Source organism: Balaenoptera ricei, chromosome 17, assembly GCF_028023285.1.
Source record: "Balaenoptera ricei isolate mBalRic1 chromosome 17, mBalRic1.hap2, whole genome shotgun sequence".
Lineage (NCBI taxonomy): Eukaryota > Metazoa > Chordata > Mammalia > Artiodactyla > Balaenopteridae > Balaenoptera > Balaenoptera ricei.
Genome location: NC_082655.1, coordinates 49,095,579 through 49,115,838, shown reverse-complemented (window position 1 = coordinate 49,115,838; position 20,260 = coordinate 49,095,579). Strand labels below are relative to the sequence as shown.

The following is a 20,260-nucleotide window of genomic DNA, read 5'->3' as shown; positions in this document are numbered from 1 at the left end:
AATAGCCAAGATGTGGAAGCAACCCAAATGCCCATCAACATATGAATAGGTAAGGAAGAGGTAGGAGAATGTGTACATGGAATATTACTCATCCATAAAAAGAATGAAATTCTGCCATTTACAGCAAGGTGAATGTGCCTAGAGATTATTATGCTTAGTGAAGTAAGTCAGTCAGAGAAAGACAAATACTGAATGATATCACTTATATGTGGAATCTAAAATATAATTCAAGTGAATGTATATGCAAAACAGAGAAACTCACAAGTATAGAAAACAAATTAGTTGTTGCCAAAGGGATGAGGGAAGAGAGGATGGGAAAATTAGGGGTGTAGAATTAAAAGATACAAACTACTATGTATAAAATATATAAGCAACAAGGATACCTTTTTTTTTCTTGAAACTAAATACATTTTAATAGAAAACAAAATACAAAATAACTCTTTTCAGAAAACAGAAATATTTAATCCTTTTTCCACAAATTAGAAGTTGCTTTATCCTCAGAGCATAGTTTTCGACGTGTGTGTTCGTACTTAAGATTTGTTTCACAGACTGTTCATTAAACTGCTATTGCAAAGCAGGAGGTGGGAGGGACAATCTCCGGGGGAAAAGACGCAGGAAAAGCCACACCTCAGAATCATTTGGAAATTCAACATTTTCTAATTCTCTTTTGACTTCTCACTTCCAATTATTTTCATTTCTTTACAACAATCTATCCTTTCAGTGGAGAGAATTGTTAATAGAAGTGCAGCCACGAAAAGAATCTATCCCACCATCACTGCAAGAGCCCAAGACTTTCTCAATCAAAGCCACCCACCCACTTCTAGAAACATGTCAGCCGGAGTGATCAATCCGTCACCCAGAAATTTTCCCTTTCTCCCAATACACTGTACGACCAGATTCTCTGAATTCCCTGAACCTCAAAATTCCAAGTATCACAGCCAGTGCCAGGAGTAAAACCTGAAAGATGAGAGCAGAGAAGGCCCCCTCTGCCAGTGCTAGGTTTCCTCTTCTCATTAATAATAATAATTATAATTATAATAACAATAATAAAAAAATCCTTGTTCTCTGTAATCACGAAAAAGGAAAGACATTTGCCAGGATGACCCCGCCCCCTTTCCTAGTTCCCGCCCCCGAATTCTACCCAGATAGAGTCCCTTCCACCCAGTGACCCTAGAGCACTGCTCCTGGGGAGGGCGCCCAGCAAACCTCCTCTGACCAAGTGCAGCCCCGGCAAGGTGAGGGCACCATGGCTCTAGAGACAGGAAGGGGCCGGCACGAGGACACAGCGGGATCTCTGTAATTCTTGATCTCACGTTCGTTCCCCGTCACTGCCCTTCCTTCCCCGTCCTTCCACACTTGGGGGCTGAGCGAAGGGTGGCGGGCTCAGGATGTCCACGGGACGAGGGGGCACGAGGGGGGATGCGGGGGGACACGGGGAGTCCTTCACAGTCAGTCAGTGATTCCATCCATCTGTCCTAAGACCTGCCGTCTGGAGCCCTTCGCACGCCCCAGTCCGTTACATCAGAGATAAAAATCAATGTTCCTGATTTTCTTGTGTGATTCCAGTCACCAGCAGGAGGTTGCAGGCCATGAACTGCATGCTCAGCACATTGCTCATCTGGCCGGTGTAGACGTCCACGAGCTCGCTGGACGAGCCGTCGGCGGGTGCGCTGCAGTGCGCGCTCCTGATGTCCCAGACGCCCACCGAGTTGTCCATGGAGGCCGACGTGATCAGGCTGCTGTCCGGGCTGAAGGTGAGGCGGGTGATGCTGTCCGTGTGGCCCCGAAGCTCTTTGTAGAGCGTCCCAGACGCCAAGTCCCACAGCTTCAGCCGCTGGTCCTCGCCCGCCGATGCCAAGTACTTACAATTGGGGGAAAAGGCCCGAGAGAGCACAGGGCCTCGGTGGCCCGTGAAGAGCCTCACCGAGTTCCCCTGCTGGGTGCTCCACAGCCGGACCGTCTTGTCGGTCGAGCCCGTGGCTAAGTAGTTGGAATTGGGGTGGAACTTGATGCAGTCCACGTCCGCTAGGTGCCTGGCGTAGATGCGCAGCGGGTGCGTCCGATCAAATGACCACAGCCTGGCTGTGCAGTCGTGGGACCCGCTGGCGAAGTACAGGCTGTGCGGGCTGATGTCCAGGTCCCACACGGGGTAGGCGTGGCCCCGGTACAGCACGGTGTTGGTGAAGATGCCGAGGTCCCAGTACCTGATGGACATGTCCTCAGAACAGGAGAGCAGCCCTGAGCTGTCCACAAGGAACCTGGTGCTGTACACTGGCCCGCAGTGTCCCCGCAGGACCCTCATCTCTGTGCCTGCATTATCGTCCTCGTCGTCCTGCGGGGACACATGCATGTGCACACACACACACACACAAGAAAAGAGTGTTTAGTGGTCCGTCACAGAAAACAAACATCTAGAAACAAACAGACCTGCTTGGGAAACAGCACCTGCTCAGTAAATGACCCTGCTTTTTAGGGTGACTCCAGGAGAAGAACTCTTAATTGCATAACTGAATAAAATGTCTCCTACAACTTACAAACTGCCTTCCTTAAATTCACCTCGCAGCTAAGACTACAGCAAGGCTGTTAGTGCAGAGCGATGACTGTGGACCTTACTCTTAGGTTGAGGAGAACCGATTTCCAGAGCAATCACTCAAAAAGATGTACTTTTGAACTTATGTTCTTAGATGCTTTTATTCTACTGGCATGTCTTCGCCCGTCAGTCTCAGCTGCTTTGTAGGCCATGCTGCTCCCTGTCTCTAGTCCATTTAGAAAAATCCCCACGTGCCTGTTACTGCCACGCCTGGGGCCAGTGATGGAGGCAAGCGTGGTTTCACTTCGAGATTTTTCTACAGAACCACTGTGGGAGTTCAGCCAAAAATAAAACCTGGACATACCACAGAAATAACAGTAGGCCAGGAAGGTGCAGCCATCAGTAAATTATGCTCACGTCCTGTGACCAGGCATGAATGGCTGGTGTCCAAAAGGAAAGAACAGTTTTGAAACCGTGACTTTCTGGAGGGTCTCAAATATTTTCCCGAAGTAACAAACGAGGCATGGATTCAGAATTGGTCTAAATAAAGCCAAGTGACTCATGTGAGTCTTGGAAATGAATCCCTACGTGTGGCAGAAAGACGAGTCGTGGTGTGGGGGGAAAGCCCCTCTCCTCATCCTCTTCCCCACAAGCACACTGTGTTCAAAGCCACTGTCCGTTCATTCTCTCGCCGACAAGCTCCTTATAACTGCAGCCGTCCTCACCTTGGAATTCATAAAGTCAAGTGACCTCACTGGAAGAGCAGGGGGTAGGATGAAGATTCTTGGACCAGCTTGCCTCGTAAGCCTCCTTCTCCAGGATATCACAAGCCAAGTGGATGCGGGACACGTCTACTTGATGGGGTTCGGATTTTAACTTCTTGGAACGCAGACTCCACAGTTTTATACAGGAGTTGTCAAAGCCAGCGGCGAGCAGCTTGCTGTCCAGGGAGACCTCCGCCGTGTTCAGCAGCTGCTCCGTGTTGTAGAAGGCGTAGAAGCAGATGGTGGTGAGAGAGGTGGGGCTGTCCTTGACACGCTTAAGATCTCCTGCAGGACCTCCAGCGTGGCCTCGTTCTGCAGGATGGGCACGGGCACGTCGGCAGGCTCCAGGCCACCGCCCTCACCCCGGGAGGGGCCGCCGCTGGCGTAGAGCTGGTAGTCCGTCCTCTTGGCGGGCTGCACGTCCAGGTGGATGTGCCAGGTGAGGACTCTGCACAGCGCGGTGTTATTGTCACTCTGGAGGTAGCGGAGAAGGTAGTTGTAGCTGTCTTCCTGCAGGAGGACCACGTACTTGTTGTCCAGGAAGGCCCACAGCCGGAAGTTAGACAGGATGTCCTGGATGGTCTGGGTGGTTTGCAGCTGCTCGATGACGTCCTTCTGGCTGGCATTCTACAGAAACATTCCATGGAAGCAGCTGTAAAAGCTTTCCACTGTGCTCTTGGGACTGTTCTGGACCAGGTTGAGGTGGAGGTAGACAAAGAGAGGGTAGAGGAGAGGCATCACTTCGTGGCTGTGCTGGGATTCAGAATCGGTGAGGAAATTCCACAGCAGTCCAAACTGCACTTCATATTGCTGGGGCTCTGCCTGGCAAGGGGCCGCAGACACTATGTTGGCACAACCAGATTCTGATTGGACTGTGAGGCTGGTAGCCATCTCCTCGGTGCTCTGCAACAGCCGCAGGCCTTGCTTCAGTGGGCCGTCCGCGTCCCCGTACTGCCGGCGTTTGAGGTAGCAGGACACGGCCATCTGGATCTGCTCGGTGCATACCCGTTTCATGACTGAACATCCAAGGCAGCTCCTGCTCCCCCCACCGCCGCCGGGGTCGCCCCGCGTCCGCCTCCGTCGTCTCCGCAGCAAGCTCACGCTCCGCGGCCGGCTCAGCCGGGCCCCTGCGCCCCGTGCCCCGCCGCCCCCGCGGCGGCTCTGGGCTGCAGCCCCATGACTGATTGACACGGAGCCTCCGTGGGCTGGGCCGGGCCGCAAGGGCCTCAACACGCGACCGTCTCCAAGGATACCTTTTATAGCACAAGAAATTATGGCCATTATTTTATAATAACTTTTAATAGGGTATAATTTGTAGGAACACTGAATCACTATGCTCTACACCTGAAACTAATATAATATTTAAATCAACTATTCCTCAATAAAAAACAAAGAAAAAAACATTTGATAACATGTACTATTAAATATGCTTGAATAATTATCATAAAAATGTAAGTATTTTTATTTTTTAAAAGGTAAGTAAAAACGACAAGATTGTGTGAGGGAAAGTGTTCAGTGGGTAGTTAAAGCATCCTAAGGAAATTCTCAGGATAAGAAAAGAAATACTGAATAACAGTAGTTCTGTTAGAAAAATGTATGGTGTGTAAATTTTGTAAATATTGTGCTGAATATCAACAGGGTGTTCTTTTGATTGCTGAGTAGTTATCTCATTGTGTGCATATACTATGCTTTGCTGCTTCAGTCACCAGTTGACACATATTTGAGTTGTTTTCAATTTTTGCTATTATGAATAATGCTGCAATGAACATTTATGTACAAGTCTTTGTGTGAATTTCTGGGTTATGGCAAATTTATGTTTAACTTTTCAAGATGCTTCTTAACTGTTTTCCTAATGGATGTACACTTTTACATTCCCTCAAGTCACGCATGAGAGTTCTAGTTCTTCACATTCTCACCAACACTTGTTATTGTCTGTTTTTTGTTTAGGACCATCTGAGTGGGTTTGAAGTTATATAGCATTAATTTATTAATCATTTATCTAATTATTTAATTTTAAATTTGCCCTTTTGAATTAGTAAAATCTTTGAGAAACTGACCGTGACCCCTCCCTAGGTCTCTGGACTCCTAAATCTTTAATCTACTATGTAGTGTTGCTTTAAAAATTATGGTATAGCCATAATTCATTCATTGATTCATTCATTAATTGATTCTTCCATTCAACAATGATTAATCAAATACCTACAATAGGTCAGGCAAAGTTCTGGGATAAAAAGATGAGCTAACATGATTCCTGCCCTCAAAGACTTACTAATCTAATTGGAACCATGGACCTAGATAGTAAGAGTTACAATGCAATGTAATAGATGCAAAAAGTACAAAACATACTCATTTTCTGGTCTAGTTAATCTTAATATGTCAAGGCCTTTCAGTTGCCATTTCCCTCGTCATGAGAACATCTTTCTCACATGCTCAAGGGTGATTTCTAGTGGTAAGGGAATTAGGTTGGAATAAGGAGCTTTCTTCCAACAACACTACTGTGGGCTTCATATTTCACTTTACTTTAATCCATTATCAAGGCTACTATAGATAGTAGTTCAGAACTCGATATGATGAAAACACCCCAGTTTCTGTTCTTACATCTTAAAGTAGAAAGATCAGATACTATTTCCATTAGTAGTCTATCTAAGGATATTTGTTGTCCATTTAAGGATAGGCCATTCCCTTGATAGATTTAGTTTCACCTCCACACACTAAGTTTTTCTTGAGGAAGCAGCTGGAATGAATAGAGATAAATTCTGAGATTCTGAGAACAATGGCATTTGAAAGCCATTTGGATCAGGTAAAGAGGGCAATCCCTAAAGTAGATCTTCCTCTGATGTTCTTGTGATTTTTGCCTTATTGTATGCCCACACACAATGACCGCCACTTCCCACATCCAGTGAGTGACTAACTTGCACAAAATTCATCTATATATTTTAAACCTTAATAAAAAGAAGGGATTCCTGTGATTGTTTGGTACTTCCCCTGACCTTTAAATAAGACTTAACTAAATTATTTCAGGTAGACATTTTCATATCTTATTAAATAGGGAAGAAATTCTACAACCTATTCCACATTGTTCAGAAGTCCTAAAGTCTATGATTTAACATGGAAAATAAACTAGGAAGTTGAAGAATTTATATAACTCATATCTAAAACACACATAACTAAATTAGCTGAATTTTCCAGAGTATAACAGATATACATTTAAAATTTTGGTGAAGCATGCCATAAAGTTATATTTTGTTCATTAATTCTGTCAGTTCACAAGCACTTATTAGGTATGGGTAATATATCAGGCAATATGTTAATTACTGTAGGTACACAGATAAGAGAAAGATGATCCTCAATTTAAAGGAACAGACTCGTTGGAGAGACAGATCTGTAAACAAACAATTACCACACAATATAATAAGCATAGAAAAAATCATCAGGACAGGAATGAGTCAGTTTTAGGGAACATGTCTAAAGGAGAAGATTCTTGATTGTGTCTTAAATATTTGCTGCTCAAAGTGTGGTTTACAAACCAGTGGTATTTGCAACCACTGGAAGGCTGGTAGAAGTGTAGAATTTCAGGTCGTTCTCTATACATATCAAATAAGAACATGCATTTTAATAAGATCTCCTGCTCATTAAACATTAAGAAGTTTTGCCTTAAAGTATTCTTAGGAATTCTCAGGTGGATTGGAGGAAGGAAAGAATATTCTATGGAAGTAGGAACAATATGTGTAAAGAGACTATATTGGGCAGGGAATCCATATAATAGTGGATTCTGAGACAAAGATTTGTGTACAAGCAGTTTATTTGGGACGAAGCACTGGTAGGGAAGTGGGAATGAGGCAAGGAAGGTAACAATGACATAAAGAATATTTTTCGGGTTGGGGCAAGATGGCGGAAGAGTAAGACACGGAGATCACCTTCCTTCCCACAGATACATTAGAAATACATCTACACGTGGAACTGTTCCTACAGAACACCCACTGAACGCTGGCAGAAGACGTCAGACCTCCCAAAAGGCAAGAAACTCCCCAAGTACTTGGGTAGGGCAAAAGAAAAAAGAAATAACAGAGACAAAAGATTAGGGATGGGACCTGCACCAGTGGGAGGGAGCTGTGAAGGAGGAAAGGCTTCCACACACTAGAAAGCCCCTTCTCGGGCAGAGACTGCAGGGGGCAGAGGTGGGGAGCTTCAGAGCCACGGAGGAGAGCACAGCAACAGGGGTGTGGAGGGCAAAGCGGAGAGATTCCCGCATGGAGGATCAGTACCGAGCAGCACTCATCAGCCCGAGAGGCTTGTCTGCTCACCCGCCGGGGTGGGCAGGGGCTGGGAGCTGAGGCTTGGGCTTCGGTCGGATCCCAGGGAAAGGACTGGGGTTGGTGGCGTGAACACGGCCTGAAGGGGTTAGCGCACCACAGCTAGCTGGGAGGGAGTTGAGGAAAAAGTCTGCAGCTGCCGAAGAGGCAAGAGACTTTTTTTTCCCTCTTTGTTTCCTGGTGCGCGAGGAGAGGGGATTCACAGCACCACCTAAACAAAATCAAGAGATGGGTGCGAGCCGCGGCTATCAGCGTGGACCCCAGAGACGGGCATGAGACGCTAAGGCTGCTGCTGCCACCACCAAGAAGCCTGTGTGCGAGCACAGGTCACTATCCACAACGCCCCTCCCGGGAGCCTGTGCAGCCCGCCACTGCCAGGCTCCCGTGATCCAGGGACAACTTCCCCAGGAGAACACACGGAGCGCCTTGGGCTGCTGCAATTTCCTGCTGGCCTCTGCCGCCTCAGGCTCGCCCCGCATCCGTACCCCACCCTCTCCCTGGGCTGAGTGAGCCAGAGCCCCCGAAGCAGCTGCTCCTTTAACCCCGTTCTGTCTGGGAGGGGAACAGACACCCTCTGTGTGTAGGCGACCTACACGCAGAGGCGGGTCCAAATCCAAAGCTAAACCACGGGAGCTGTATGAAAAAAGAAGAGAAGGGGAAATCTCTGCCAGCAGCCTCAGAAGCAGCGGATTAAAGCTCCACAAACAATTTGATGTGCCTGCATCTGTTGAATACCTGAATAGACAATGAATCATCCCAAATTCAGGAGGTGGACTTTGGGAACAGGATATATTAATTTTACCCCTTTTCCTTTTTTGTGAGTGTATATGTGTATGCTTCTGGGTGAGATTTTGTCTGTATAGTTTTGCTTTCACCATTAGTCCTAGGGTTCGGTCCATCTGTTTTGTTTTGTTTTGTTTTTTTACTTAAAAAATGATTTTTTCTTAATAAATGTTTTCTTAATAATTTTTCCTTATTTTCTATTTTTAAAAATTAAAAAATATTTTTTTCTTAATAAGTTTTTTCATATTTTTTATTTAAAAAATTTTTTCTTAATAAATTTTTTTCTTAATAATTTTTTTCTTATTTTTCATTATCAAAAAATAATAAATCTATTTTTAAAAATTAAAAAAAAATTCTTAATAAATTTATTCTTAATAAATTTTTTCCGTATTTTTATTATAATAGCTTTATTTTATTTTATTTTATTTTATCCTCTTTCTTTCTTTCTTTCTTTCTTTCTTTCTTTCTTTCTTTCTTTCTTTCTATTTTTTCTCCCTTTTATTCTGAGCCGTGTGGATGAAAGACTCTTGGTGCTCCAGCCAGGCATCAGGGTTGTGCGTCTGAGGTGGGAGAGCCAACTTCAGGACACTGGTCCACAAGAGACCTCCCAGCTCCAAGTAATACCAAATGGCAAAAATCTCTCAGAGATCTCCATCTCAACATCAAGACCCAGCTTCACTCAACGACCAGCAAGCTACAGTGCTGGACACCCTATGCCAAACAACTAGCAAGACAGGAACACAGCCCCATCCATTAGCAGAGAGGCTGCCTAAAATCATAATAAGGCCACAGACACCCCAAAACACACTACCAGACGTGTACCTGCCCACAAGAAAGTAAAGATCCAGCTGCATCCACCAGAACATAGGCACTAGTCCCCTCCACCAGGAAACCTACACAACCCACTGAACCAACATTAGCCACTGGGGACAGACACCAAGAACAACGGGAACTACAAACCTGCAGCCTGTGAAAAGGAGACACCAAACACAGTAAGTTAAGCAAAATGAAAAGACAGAAAAACACACAGCAGATGAAAGAGCAAGGTAAAAACCCACCAGACCTAACAAATGAAGAGGAAATAGGAAGTCTACCTGAAAAAGAATTCAGAATAATGATAGTAAAGATGGTCCAAAATCTTGGAAATAGAATGGACAAAATGCAAGAAACATTTAACAAGGATGTAGAAGAACTAAAGAGGAACCAAGCAATGATGAAAAACACAATAAATGAAATTAAAAATACTCTAGACGGGATCAATAGCAGAATAACTGAGGCAGAAGAATAGATAAGTGACCTGGAAGATAAAATAGTGGAAATAACTACTGCAGAGCAGAATAAAGAAAAAAGAATGAAAAGAACTGAGGACAGTCTCAGAGACATCTGGGACAATATTAAATGCACCAACGTTCAATTATAGGGGTCCCAGAAGAAGAAGAGAAAAAAAAAGGACTGAGAAAATATTTGAAGAGATGATAGTTGAAAAATTCCCTAATATGGGAAAGGAAATAGTTAAGCAAGTCCAGGAAGCACAGCGAGTCCCATACAGGATAAATCCAAGGAGAAACACTCCAAGATACATATTAATCAAACTATCAAAAATTAAATATAAAGAAAACATATTAAAAGGAGCAAGGGAAAAACAATAAATAACACACAAGGGAATCCCCATAATGTTAACAGCTGATCTTTCAGCAGAAACTCTGCAAGCCAGAAGGGAGTGGCAATGTATAATTAAAGTGATGAAGGAGAAAAACCTACAACCAAGGTTACTCTACCCAACAAGGATCTCATTCAGATTTGATGGAGAAATTAAAACCTTTACAGACAATCAAAAGCTGAGAGCGTTCAACACCACCAAACCAGCTTTACAAAAAATGCTAAAGGAATTTATCTCGACAAGGAACATGAGAAGGAAAACACCTACAATAACAAACCCAAAACATTTAACAAAATGGGAATAGGAACATACATATCGATAATTACCTTAAATGTAAATGGATTAAATGCTCCCACCAAAAGACACAGACTGGCTGAATGGATACAAAAACAAGACCCATATATATGCTGTCTAGAAGAGCCCCACTTCAGACCTAGGGACACATACAGACTGAAAGTGAGGGGATGGAAAAAGATATTCCATGCAAATGGAAATCAAAAGAAAGCTGGAGTAGCAATTCTCATATCAGACAAAAGAGACTTTAAAATAAGGACTATTACAAGAGACAAACAAGGACACTATATAATGATCAAGGGATCGATCCAAGAGGAAGGTATAACAATTGTAAATATTTATGCACCCAACATAGGAGCACCTCGATACATAAGGCAAATACTAACAGCCATAAAGGGGGAAATCAACAGTAACACAATCATAGTAGGAGACTTTGACACCCCACTTTCACCAATGGACAGATCATCCAAAATGAAAATAAATAAGGAAACACAAGCTTTAAATGATACATTAAACACGATGGACTTAATTGATATTTATAGGACATTCCACCCAAAAACAACAGAATACACATTTTTCTCAAGTGCTAATGGAACATTCTCCAGGATACATCATATCTTGGTTCACAAATTAAGCCTTGGTAAATTTAAGAAAATTGAAATCGTATCAAGTATCTTTTCCAACCAGAATGCTATGAGACTAGATATCAATTACAGGAAAAGATCTGTAAAAAATACAAACACATGGAGGCTACACAATACACTACTTAATAACGAAGTGATCATTGAAGACATCAAAGGGGAAATCAAAAAATACCTAGAAACAAATGACAATGGAAACACGATGACCCAAAACCTCTGGGATGCAGCAAAAGCAGTTCTAAGGGGGAAGTTTATAGCAATACCAGCCTACATCAAGAAACAGGAAACATCTCGAATAAACAACCTAAACTTGCACCTAAAGCAATTAGAGAAAGAAGAACAACAAAACCCCAAGTTAGCAGAAGGAATGAAATCATAAAGATCAGATCAGAAATAAATGAAAAAGAAATGAAGGAGACAATAGCAAGGATCAATAAAACTAAAAGCTGGTTCTTTGAGAAGATAAACAAAATTGATAAACCATTAGCCAGACTCATCAAGAGAAAAAGGGAGAACACTCAAACCAATAGAATTAGAAATGAAAAGGAGAAGTAACCACTGACACTGCAGAAATACAAAGGGTCATGAGAGATTACTACAAGCAACTCTATGCCAATAAAAGGGACAATCTGGAAGAAATGGACAGATTCTTAGAAATGCACAGCCTGCAGAGACTGTATCAGGAAGAAATAGAAAATATGAACAGACCAATCACAAGCACTGAAATTGAAACTGTGATTAAAAAGCTTCCAACAAACAAAAGCCCAGGACCAGATGGATTCACAGGGGAATTCTATCAAACATTTAGAGAGGAGCTAACATCTATACTTCTCAAACTCTTCCAAAATATAACAGAGGGAGGAACACTCCCAAACTCATTCTATGAGGCCACCATCATCCTGATATCAAAACCAGACAAAGATGTCACAAAGAAAGAAAACTACAGGCCAATATCACTGATGAACATAGATGCAAAAATCCTCAACAAAATACTAGCAAACAGAATCCAACAGCACATTAAAAGGATCATACACCATGATCTAGTCGGGTTTATTCCAGGAATGCAAGGATTCTTCAATATACGCAAATCAATCAACGTGATACATCATATTAACAAATTGAAGGAGAAAACCCATATGATCATCTCAATAGATGCAGAGAAAGCTTTCGACAAAATTCGACACCCATTTATGATAAAAGCCCTGCAGAATGTAGGCATAGAGGGAAATTTCCTCAACATAATAAAGGCCATATATGACAAACCCACAGCCAACATTGTCCTCAATGGTGAAAAACTGAAACCAGTTCCACTAAGATCAGGAACAAGACAAGGTTGCCCACTCTCACCACTATTATTCAACATAGTTTTGGAAGTGTTAGCCACAGGAATCAGAGAAGACAAAGAAATAAAAGGAATCCAAATCAGAAAAGAAGTAAAGTTCTCACTGTTTGCAGATGACATGATACTATACATAGAGAATCCTAAAGATGCTACCAGAAAACTACTAGAGCTAATCAATGAATTTGGTAAAGTAGCAGAATACAAAATTAATGCACAGAAGTCTCTTGCATTCCTATACACTAATGATGAAAAATCTGAAAGTCAAATTAAGAAAACACTCCCGTTTACCATTGCAACAAAAAGAATAAAATATCTAGGAATAAACCTACCTAAGGAGACAAAAGACCTGTATGCAGAGAATTATAAGACACTGATGAAAGAAATTAAAGATGATACAAATAGATGGAGAGATATACCATGTTGTTGGATTGGAAGAATCAACATTGAGAAAATGACTCCACTACCCAAAGCAATCTACAGATTCAATGCAATCCCTATCCAACTACCACTGGCATTTTTCACAGAACTAGAACAAAAAATTTCACAATTTGTAAGGAAACACAAAAGACCCCGAATAGCCAAAGCAATCTTGAGAATGAAAAAGGGAGCTGGAGCAATCAGGCTCCCTGACCTCAAACTATATTACAAAGCTACAGTAATCAAGACAGTTTGGTACTGGCACAAAAACAGAAATATAGATCAATGGAACGGTATAGAAAGCCCAGAGATAAACCCACAGAAATATGGTCACCTTATTTTTGATAAAGGAGGCAAGAATATACAATAGAAAAAAGAGAGCCTCTTCAATAAGTGGTGCTGGGAAAACTGTACAGCTACATGTAAAAGAATGAAATTAGAACACTCCCTAACACCATACACAAAAATAAACTCAAAATAGATTAAAGACCTAAGTTTAAGGTCAGACACTATCAAACTCTTAGATGAAAATATAGGCAGATCACTCTATGACATAAATCACAGCAAGATCCTTTTTGACCCAGCTCCTAGAGAAATGGAAAGAAAAAAAAAATAAACAAATGGGACCTAATGAAACTTAAAAGCTTTTGCACAGCAAAGGAAACCATAAACAAGAGCGAAAGACAAACCTCAGAATGGGAGAAAATATTTACAAATGAAGCAACCGACAAAGGATTAATCTCCAAGATTTACAAGCAGCTCATGCAGCTCAATAACAAAAAAACTAACAACCCAATCCAAAAATGGGCAGAAGACCTAAATAGACATTTCTCCAAAGAAGATATACAGATTGCCAATAGACACATGAAAGAATGCTCAAAATCATTAATCATATAGAGAAATGCAAATCAAAACTACAATGAGATATCACCTCACACCAGTCAGAATGGCCATCATCAAAAATCTAGAAACAATAAATGCTGGAGAGGGTGTGGAGAAAAGGGAACACTCTTGCACTGTTGGTGGGAATGTAAATTGATACAGCCATTTTGGAGAACAGTATGGAGGTTCCTTAAAAAACTAAAAATAGAACTACCATACGACCCAGCAATCCCACTACTGGGCATATACCCTGAGAAATCCATAATTCAAAAAGAGTCATGTACCAAAATGTTCATTGCAGCTCTATTTACAATAGCCTGGACATGGAAACAACCTAAGTGTCCATCATCGGATGAATGGATAAAGAAGATGTGGCACATATATACAATGGAATATTACTCAGCCATAAAAAGAAATGAAATGGAGGTATTTGTAGTGAGGTGGATTGGGTTAGAGTCTGTCATACAGAGTGAAGTAAGTCAGAAAGAGAAAAACAAATACAGTATGCTAACACATATATATGGAATCTAAGGGAAGAAAAAAAGGTCATGAAGAACCTAGTGGCAAGATGGGAATAAAGACACAGACCTACTAGAGAATGGACTTGAGGATACGGGGAGGGGGAGGGGTATGATGTGACAGGGTGAGAGAGTGGCATGGACATATATACACTACGAAATGTAAAATAGATAGCTAGTGGGAAGCAGCCACATAGCACAGGGAGATCAGCTGGGTTCTTTGTGACCACCTAGAGGGGTGGGATAGGGAGTGTGGGAGGGAGGGAGGTTCAAGAGGGAAGAGATATGGGAACATATGTATATGTATAACTGATTCACTTTGTTATAAAGCAGAAACTAACACACCATTGTAAAGCAATTATGCTCCAATAAAGATGTTTAAAAAAATAAAATAAAATAAAATAAGTAAAAGAAATTAAAAACTGATGGGTGATATAAGCAGAGAGATTGAAACTCTAAAAAAAATTCAAAAGAAAATGCTGAAATCAAAAACACTGAAGCAGAAGTGAAGAATGCCTTTGATGGGTTCAACAGTAGACTGGACAGAGCCAAGGAAAAGATAAATGAGTTTGAAGATAAGTGAATAGAAACTTCCCAAACTGAAATGCAAAGAGGAAAAAGAATGAACAAAATGGAATAGGACCTTCTTATACAGTCTTCTTTCTGCATAGAACGTGTCCTGCTTCTCAATTGCCTCAAGATCTCTGCCTAAGAGTATTTACTCAAGGAAGCCCACTCTGACCTCATAGCATGCTCTGGAGTACTTACAATTTTCTAATCAATGCTTTTGTGATAGTCGGTGGTTTTCTTTAATAGCATTTATCAAAATTGTAATTTAAGGATTACTTCTGTACATGTACACTACCAACCACAATTACGAATGTATTACTACCCTAGGCTTTCCAAGAAAAAGAAACTATACCTGTAGAAAAAAATTTTTTTTCAGATTTTGGACAACAGGCAACACAGAACTCTAATTCCTAAGTGAAAGGAAACAGAAGTAAGCCCTTAATAGCCCAGCTTTTTACCTGGAGGCACTTTCCAGACCATGGTTAAGAGAAAAAGAGCCCAATCAGAAAACAACAGTGTTACCGAGCTGAAAAGACATAAATCAAAGATCAGAGCTAGCTGTTGAGGTGTCAGGAATTTGTGGTGCAACTACAAGAATAGAAGGTAGCTGCACAGAGACGTAGCTCCAGAAATCTGCAGGGTTCTCGAGTTTGGGGCTGATATGCTGCAGATATGTGGTGAAAAAGTGCCTGAAGAAGGGCAAAAAACAAATCAAGAAGCTGGGAGCTGTGAAATAAATGAAGATTCTGGAGTTGACACAAGGCTGGGAGACACTGAAGTTTCAGACAGCTGGAGATAAGAGACCTTGATGAAAGCCCAAGCGTTCAGTTGATGGCTTAGAAGGACAGCCTCAGGAGCTTCTAGCCCTAAGTAAAGGCCACTCTAGACCCAACTCCTAGAGACTGAATGTTTGTGTCCCTCCCCAGATTCATAGTCCCCAGCGTGATGGTATTTAGAGGTGAGGCCTCTGGGAGGTGATTAGGTCATTAGGTTGGAGCCCTCATGAGTGGAACCGTATAAAAGAGATCCCACCACCTAGAGGGGTGGGATAGGGAGGGTGGGAGGGAGGGAGATGCAAGAGGGAAGAGATATGGGGACATATGTATATGTATAACTGATTCACTTTGTTATAAAGCAGAAACTAACACACCATTGTAAAGCAATTATACTCCAATAAAGATGTTAAAAAAAAAAAAGAGGTCCCAGGGATCTTCTTCAAATCTCCCACCATGTGAAGACACAAGGAAAAGACGGCCATCTGTGAACCTGGAAGCGGCCAGGAACCTTGATTTTGGACTCCCAGCCTCCAGAACTGTGAGAAATAAATGTCTGCTGTTTATAAGCCCTCCCCCCCCCCAAAAAAAGAATATTTTTCTAACAGCTTTCCTCTGTGAGTAGCTAGGACTCAATCCTTTGGGATAACCTTGGGAAACAGTACAGAATATGACTTGGTGTTATTCACCAATTCCAGTAATTTTGTGGTTGAGAGCTGATCCCAGGCAATGTTAATTCTCCAGAATTTTAGACTTCCCACAGGTTTGGGCTCTATGGGCTTTGGTCACCAAAGAAAGCCTTCAGGCAAAGAGTTGTAGGTACAAAACAGCAGTTTGATGTTCAAAGAAATGGTGAAGGCTGAGGGGATATATGTGGGTAACAATGGTGGTTGCTATAGGGATCAAGGCATGAAACAGCACTACAGGGTTTTCTCAAGGAATTTATGGTTACTCAGCATTCTGGAAGGACAGGAAGTGAGTGTATAAGTATCAGAATCCAAGGCTGCCTAGATATATAGGAGTCCAATCATAAAGAGTCCCGTGAGGAAGATACACTATGGAAGCTGAGGTTCATTTTGTGGGCCATTATGTATTTTAAAAATGGAGTGCTGTAATAGAAATTTTATTTTTAGAAAGATTGTTTTGAAGACAGCTGAGAAGATGAATGGGAGTCAGTGAGGCTGAAGGCAGAGGGCCAATAAGAATTATGTAATCTTAATTACAGCTTCTGTAGTTAGGATATCACTGTTAACATACTGGATTAATCAATATCTCTATCAGACTTCTACTATGTTTATAGCATTTCTGCAAGAAGCAAACTACAAAGTATCATGTCTCTACCTTTCTTTGCCTTTAATTTATTAAGATAGTCTATTCAAACTGAAGTCCAGTCAACATATTTGTGCCATTGTTGCCGTTAATAAGTGTTGGTGTGTTCAAATTCAACATGGATTTGTATATTGCATAGGTCTTGAACGCCCTACCTGATGCCTACTGTCATTCTTTTTTATTTTTTAACAAAACTATAGTTCTTCTGAGAACACAGGACATTATTTATACTAATAATTTTATTTTTATCAAATAGAACTTTAAGTCATTCCCCAGTTAATAAATTAATATTCTACCCTGCTCATAGGCATTAGTCATATTTTATTTTTGATCATTGCCACATCTCATATAATAGGAATTTCTTGGTTATTGCTATACTCATTCATATCAAAGTGTTGCATACCATTTATCTTTAGGTAAGTTATGTAGAATACTGTTTCTTAAGCCAGAGGAATAATGGTTTGTTTCCTAATCCTTTGGAGATTAAAAATCTGTGCTGTTAAACATGAAAGAGATACCTGCTGTGTCACTTCAAAATCTTAATTTTAATTCTGCTGTTGCATGTGTATGTATGTGTGTAAAATATGTTTTTCAGACTTTGTTTCAGTCTCTGAAGTGTACTGAAAAGCCTCATTCTGTATTCTCCATTACGGACATCATTATAGAGATTTGATGTTGATTAAAGTAATAATTGACTTTATTAAGCCAAACTTCTTTGTTCACATTTATATCAGTTGAGATGAAACTTTTCCCCTTAATTTTTAACTTTTTTTTATTATTCTAATTTTTTTCATATGCTTATTTTCCATCTGCATATTTTCTTTTCTTTTTTTAACATCTTTATTGGAGTAAAATTGCTTTACAATGGTGTGTAAATTTCTGCTTTATAACAAAGTGAATGAGTTATACATATACATATATCCCCATATCTCTTAATTCTTGCATGCCCCTCCCTCCCACCCTCCATATCCCACCCCTGTAGGTGGTCACAAAGCACTGAGCTGATCTCCCTGTGCTATGCGGCTGCTTCCAACTAGCATTCTATTTTACATTTCGTAGTGTATGTATGTCCATGCCACTCTCTCACTTTGTCCCAGCTTACCCTTCCCCTTCCCTGTATACTCAAGTCCATTCTCTAGTACGTCTGCGTCTTTATTCCCATCTTGCCCCTAGGTTCTTCATGACCATTTTTTTTCTTTTTTAGATTCCATATATATGTATTAGCATACAGGATTTGTTTTTTTCTTTCTGACTTACTTCACTCTATATGACAGACTCTAGGTCCATCCATCTCACTACAAATAACTCAATTTTGTTTCTTTTTATGGCTGAGTAATGTCCCATTGTATATATGTGCCACATCTTCTTTATCCATTCATCTGTTGATGGACACTTAGGTTGCTTCTATGTCCTGGCTATTGTAAATAGAGCTGCAATGAACATTGTGATACATGACTCTTTTTGAATTATGGTTTTCTCAGGTTATATATGCCCAGTAGTGGGATTGCTGGGTTGTATGGTAGTTCTATTTTTAGTTTTTTAAGGAACCTCCATACTGTTCTCCATAGTGGCTGTATCAATTTACATTCCCACCAACAGTGCAAGAGTGTTCTCTTTTCTCCACACCCTCTCCAGCATTTATTGTTTGTAGATTTTTTGATGATGGCCATTCTGACTGGTGTGAGATGATATCTCATTGTAGTTTTGATTTGCATTTCTCTAATGATTAATGATGTTGAGCATTCTTTCATGTGTCTGTAGGCCATCTGTATATCTTCTTTGGAGAAATGTCTATTTAGGTCTTCTGCCCATTTTTGGATTGGGTTGTTTGGTTTTTTGATATTGAGCTGCATGAGCTGCTTGTATATTTTGGAGATTAAACCTTTGTCACTTGCTTGATTTGCAAATATTTTCTCCTATTCTGAAGGTTGTCTTTTTGTCTTATGGTTTCCTTTGCTGAGCAAAAGCTTTTAAGTTACATTAGGTCCCATTTGTTTATTTTTGTTTTTAAACCCATTTCTTTAGGAGGTAGGTCAAAAAGGATCTTGCTGTGATTTATATCATAGAGTGTTCTGCCTATGTATTCCTCTAAGAGTTTGATAGTGTCTGGCCTTACATTTAGGTCTTTAATCCATTTTGAGTTTATTTTTGTGTATGGTGTTAGGGAGTGTTCTAATTTCATTCTTTTACATGTAGTTGTCCAGTTTTCCCAGCACCACATATTGAAGAGGCTGTCTTTTCTCCACTGTATATTCTTGACTCCTTAATCAAAGATAAGGTGACCATATGTGTGTGGGTTTATCTCTAGGCTTTCTATCCTTTTCCATTGATCTATATTTCTGTCTTTGTGGCATTACCAAACTGTCTTGATTACTGTAGCTTTGTAGTATAGTCTGAAGTCAGGGAGCCTGATTCCTCCAGCTCCGTTTTTCTTTCTCAAGAGTGCTTTGGCTATTTGAGGTCTTTTCCGTTTCCATACAAAGTGTGAAATTTTTTGTTCTAGTTCTGTGAAAAATGTCAGTGGTAATTTGATAAGGATTGCATTGAATCTGTACATTGCTTTGGGGAGTAGAGTCATTTTCACAATGTTGATTCTTCCCATCCAAAAACATGGTACATCTCTCCATCTATATGTATCATCTTTAATTTCTTTCATCAGTGTCCTATAATTTTCTGCATACAGGTCTTTTGTCTCCTTAGGTAGGTTTATTCCTAGGTATTTTATTTCTATTGTTGCAATGGTAAATTGGAGTGTTTTCTTAATTCACTTTCAGATTTTTCATCATTAGTGTAGAGGAATGCAAGAGATATCTGTGCATTAATGTTGTATCCTGCAACTTTGCCAAATTCATTGATTAGCTCTAGTAGTTTTCTGGTAGCATCTTCAGGATTCTCTGCATATAGTATCATGTCATCTGCAAACAGTAACAACTTTACTTCTTCTTTTCCATTTTGGATTCCTTTTATTTCTTTTTCTTCTCTGATTGCTGTGGCTAAAACTTCCAAAACTATGTTGAATAATAGTGGTGAAAGTGGGCAGCCTTGTCTTGTTCCTGATCTTAGTGGAAATGGTTTCAGTTTTTCACCATTGAGGACGATGTTGGCCGTGGGTTTGTCATATGTGGCCTTTATTATGTTGATGTAAGTTCCCTCTATGCCTACTTTCTGTAGGGTTTTTATCATAAATTGGTGTTGAATTTTGTCAAAAGCTTTCTCTGCACCTATTGAGATGATCATATGGTTTTTCTCCTTCAATTTGTTAATATGGTGTATCACATTGTTTGATTTGTGTATATTGAAGAATCCTTGCATTCCTGGGATAAACCCCACTAGATCATGGTGTATGATCCTTTTAATGTGCTTTTGGAGTTCGTTTGATAGTATTTCGTTGAGTATATTTGTATATATGTTCATCAGTGATATTGGTCTGTAGTTTTCTTTCTT

General features: G+C 40.7%; 1 protein-coding gene across 1 annotated transcript; it reads right to left on the bottom strand.

The window, feature by feature from the left end:
* Positions 1-1,475: 1,475 nt before the first annotated feature.
* LOC132351938 (TAF5-like RNA polymerase II p300/CBP-associated factor-associated factor 65 kDa subunit 5L) lies at positions 1,476-4,314 on the bottom strand. Its single transcript, XM_059902061.1, is given in 3 exon segments — positions 1,476-2,332; positions 3,338-3,576; positions 3,579-4,314. Coding segments are annotated over 3 exon segments (1,767 nt in total). The 5' UTR covers positions 4,309-4,314; the 3' UTR covers positions 1,476-1,534.
* Between the last annotated feature and the right edge of the window lie 15,946 nt (positions 4,315-20,260).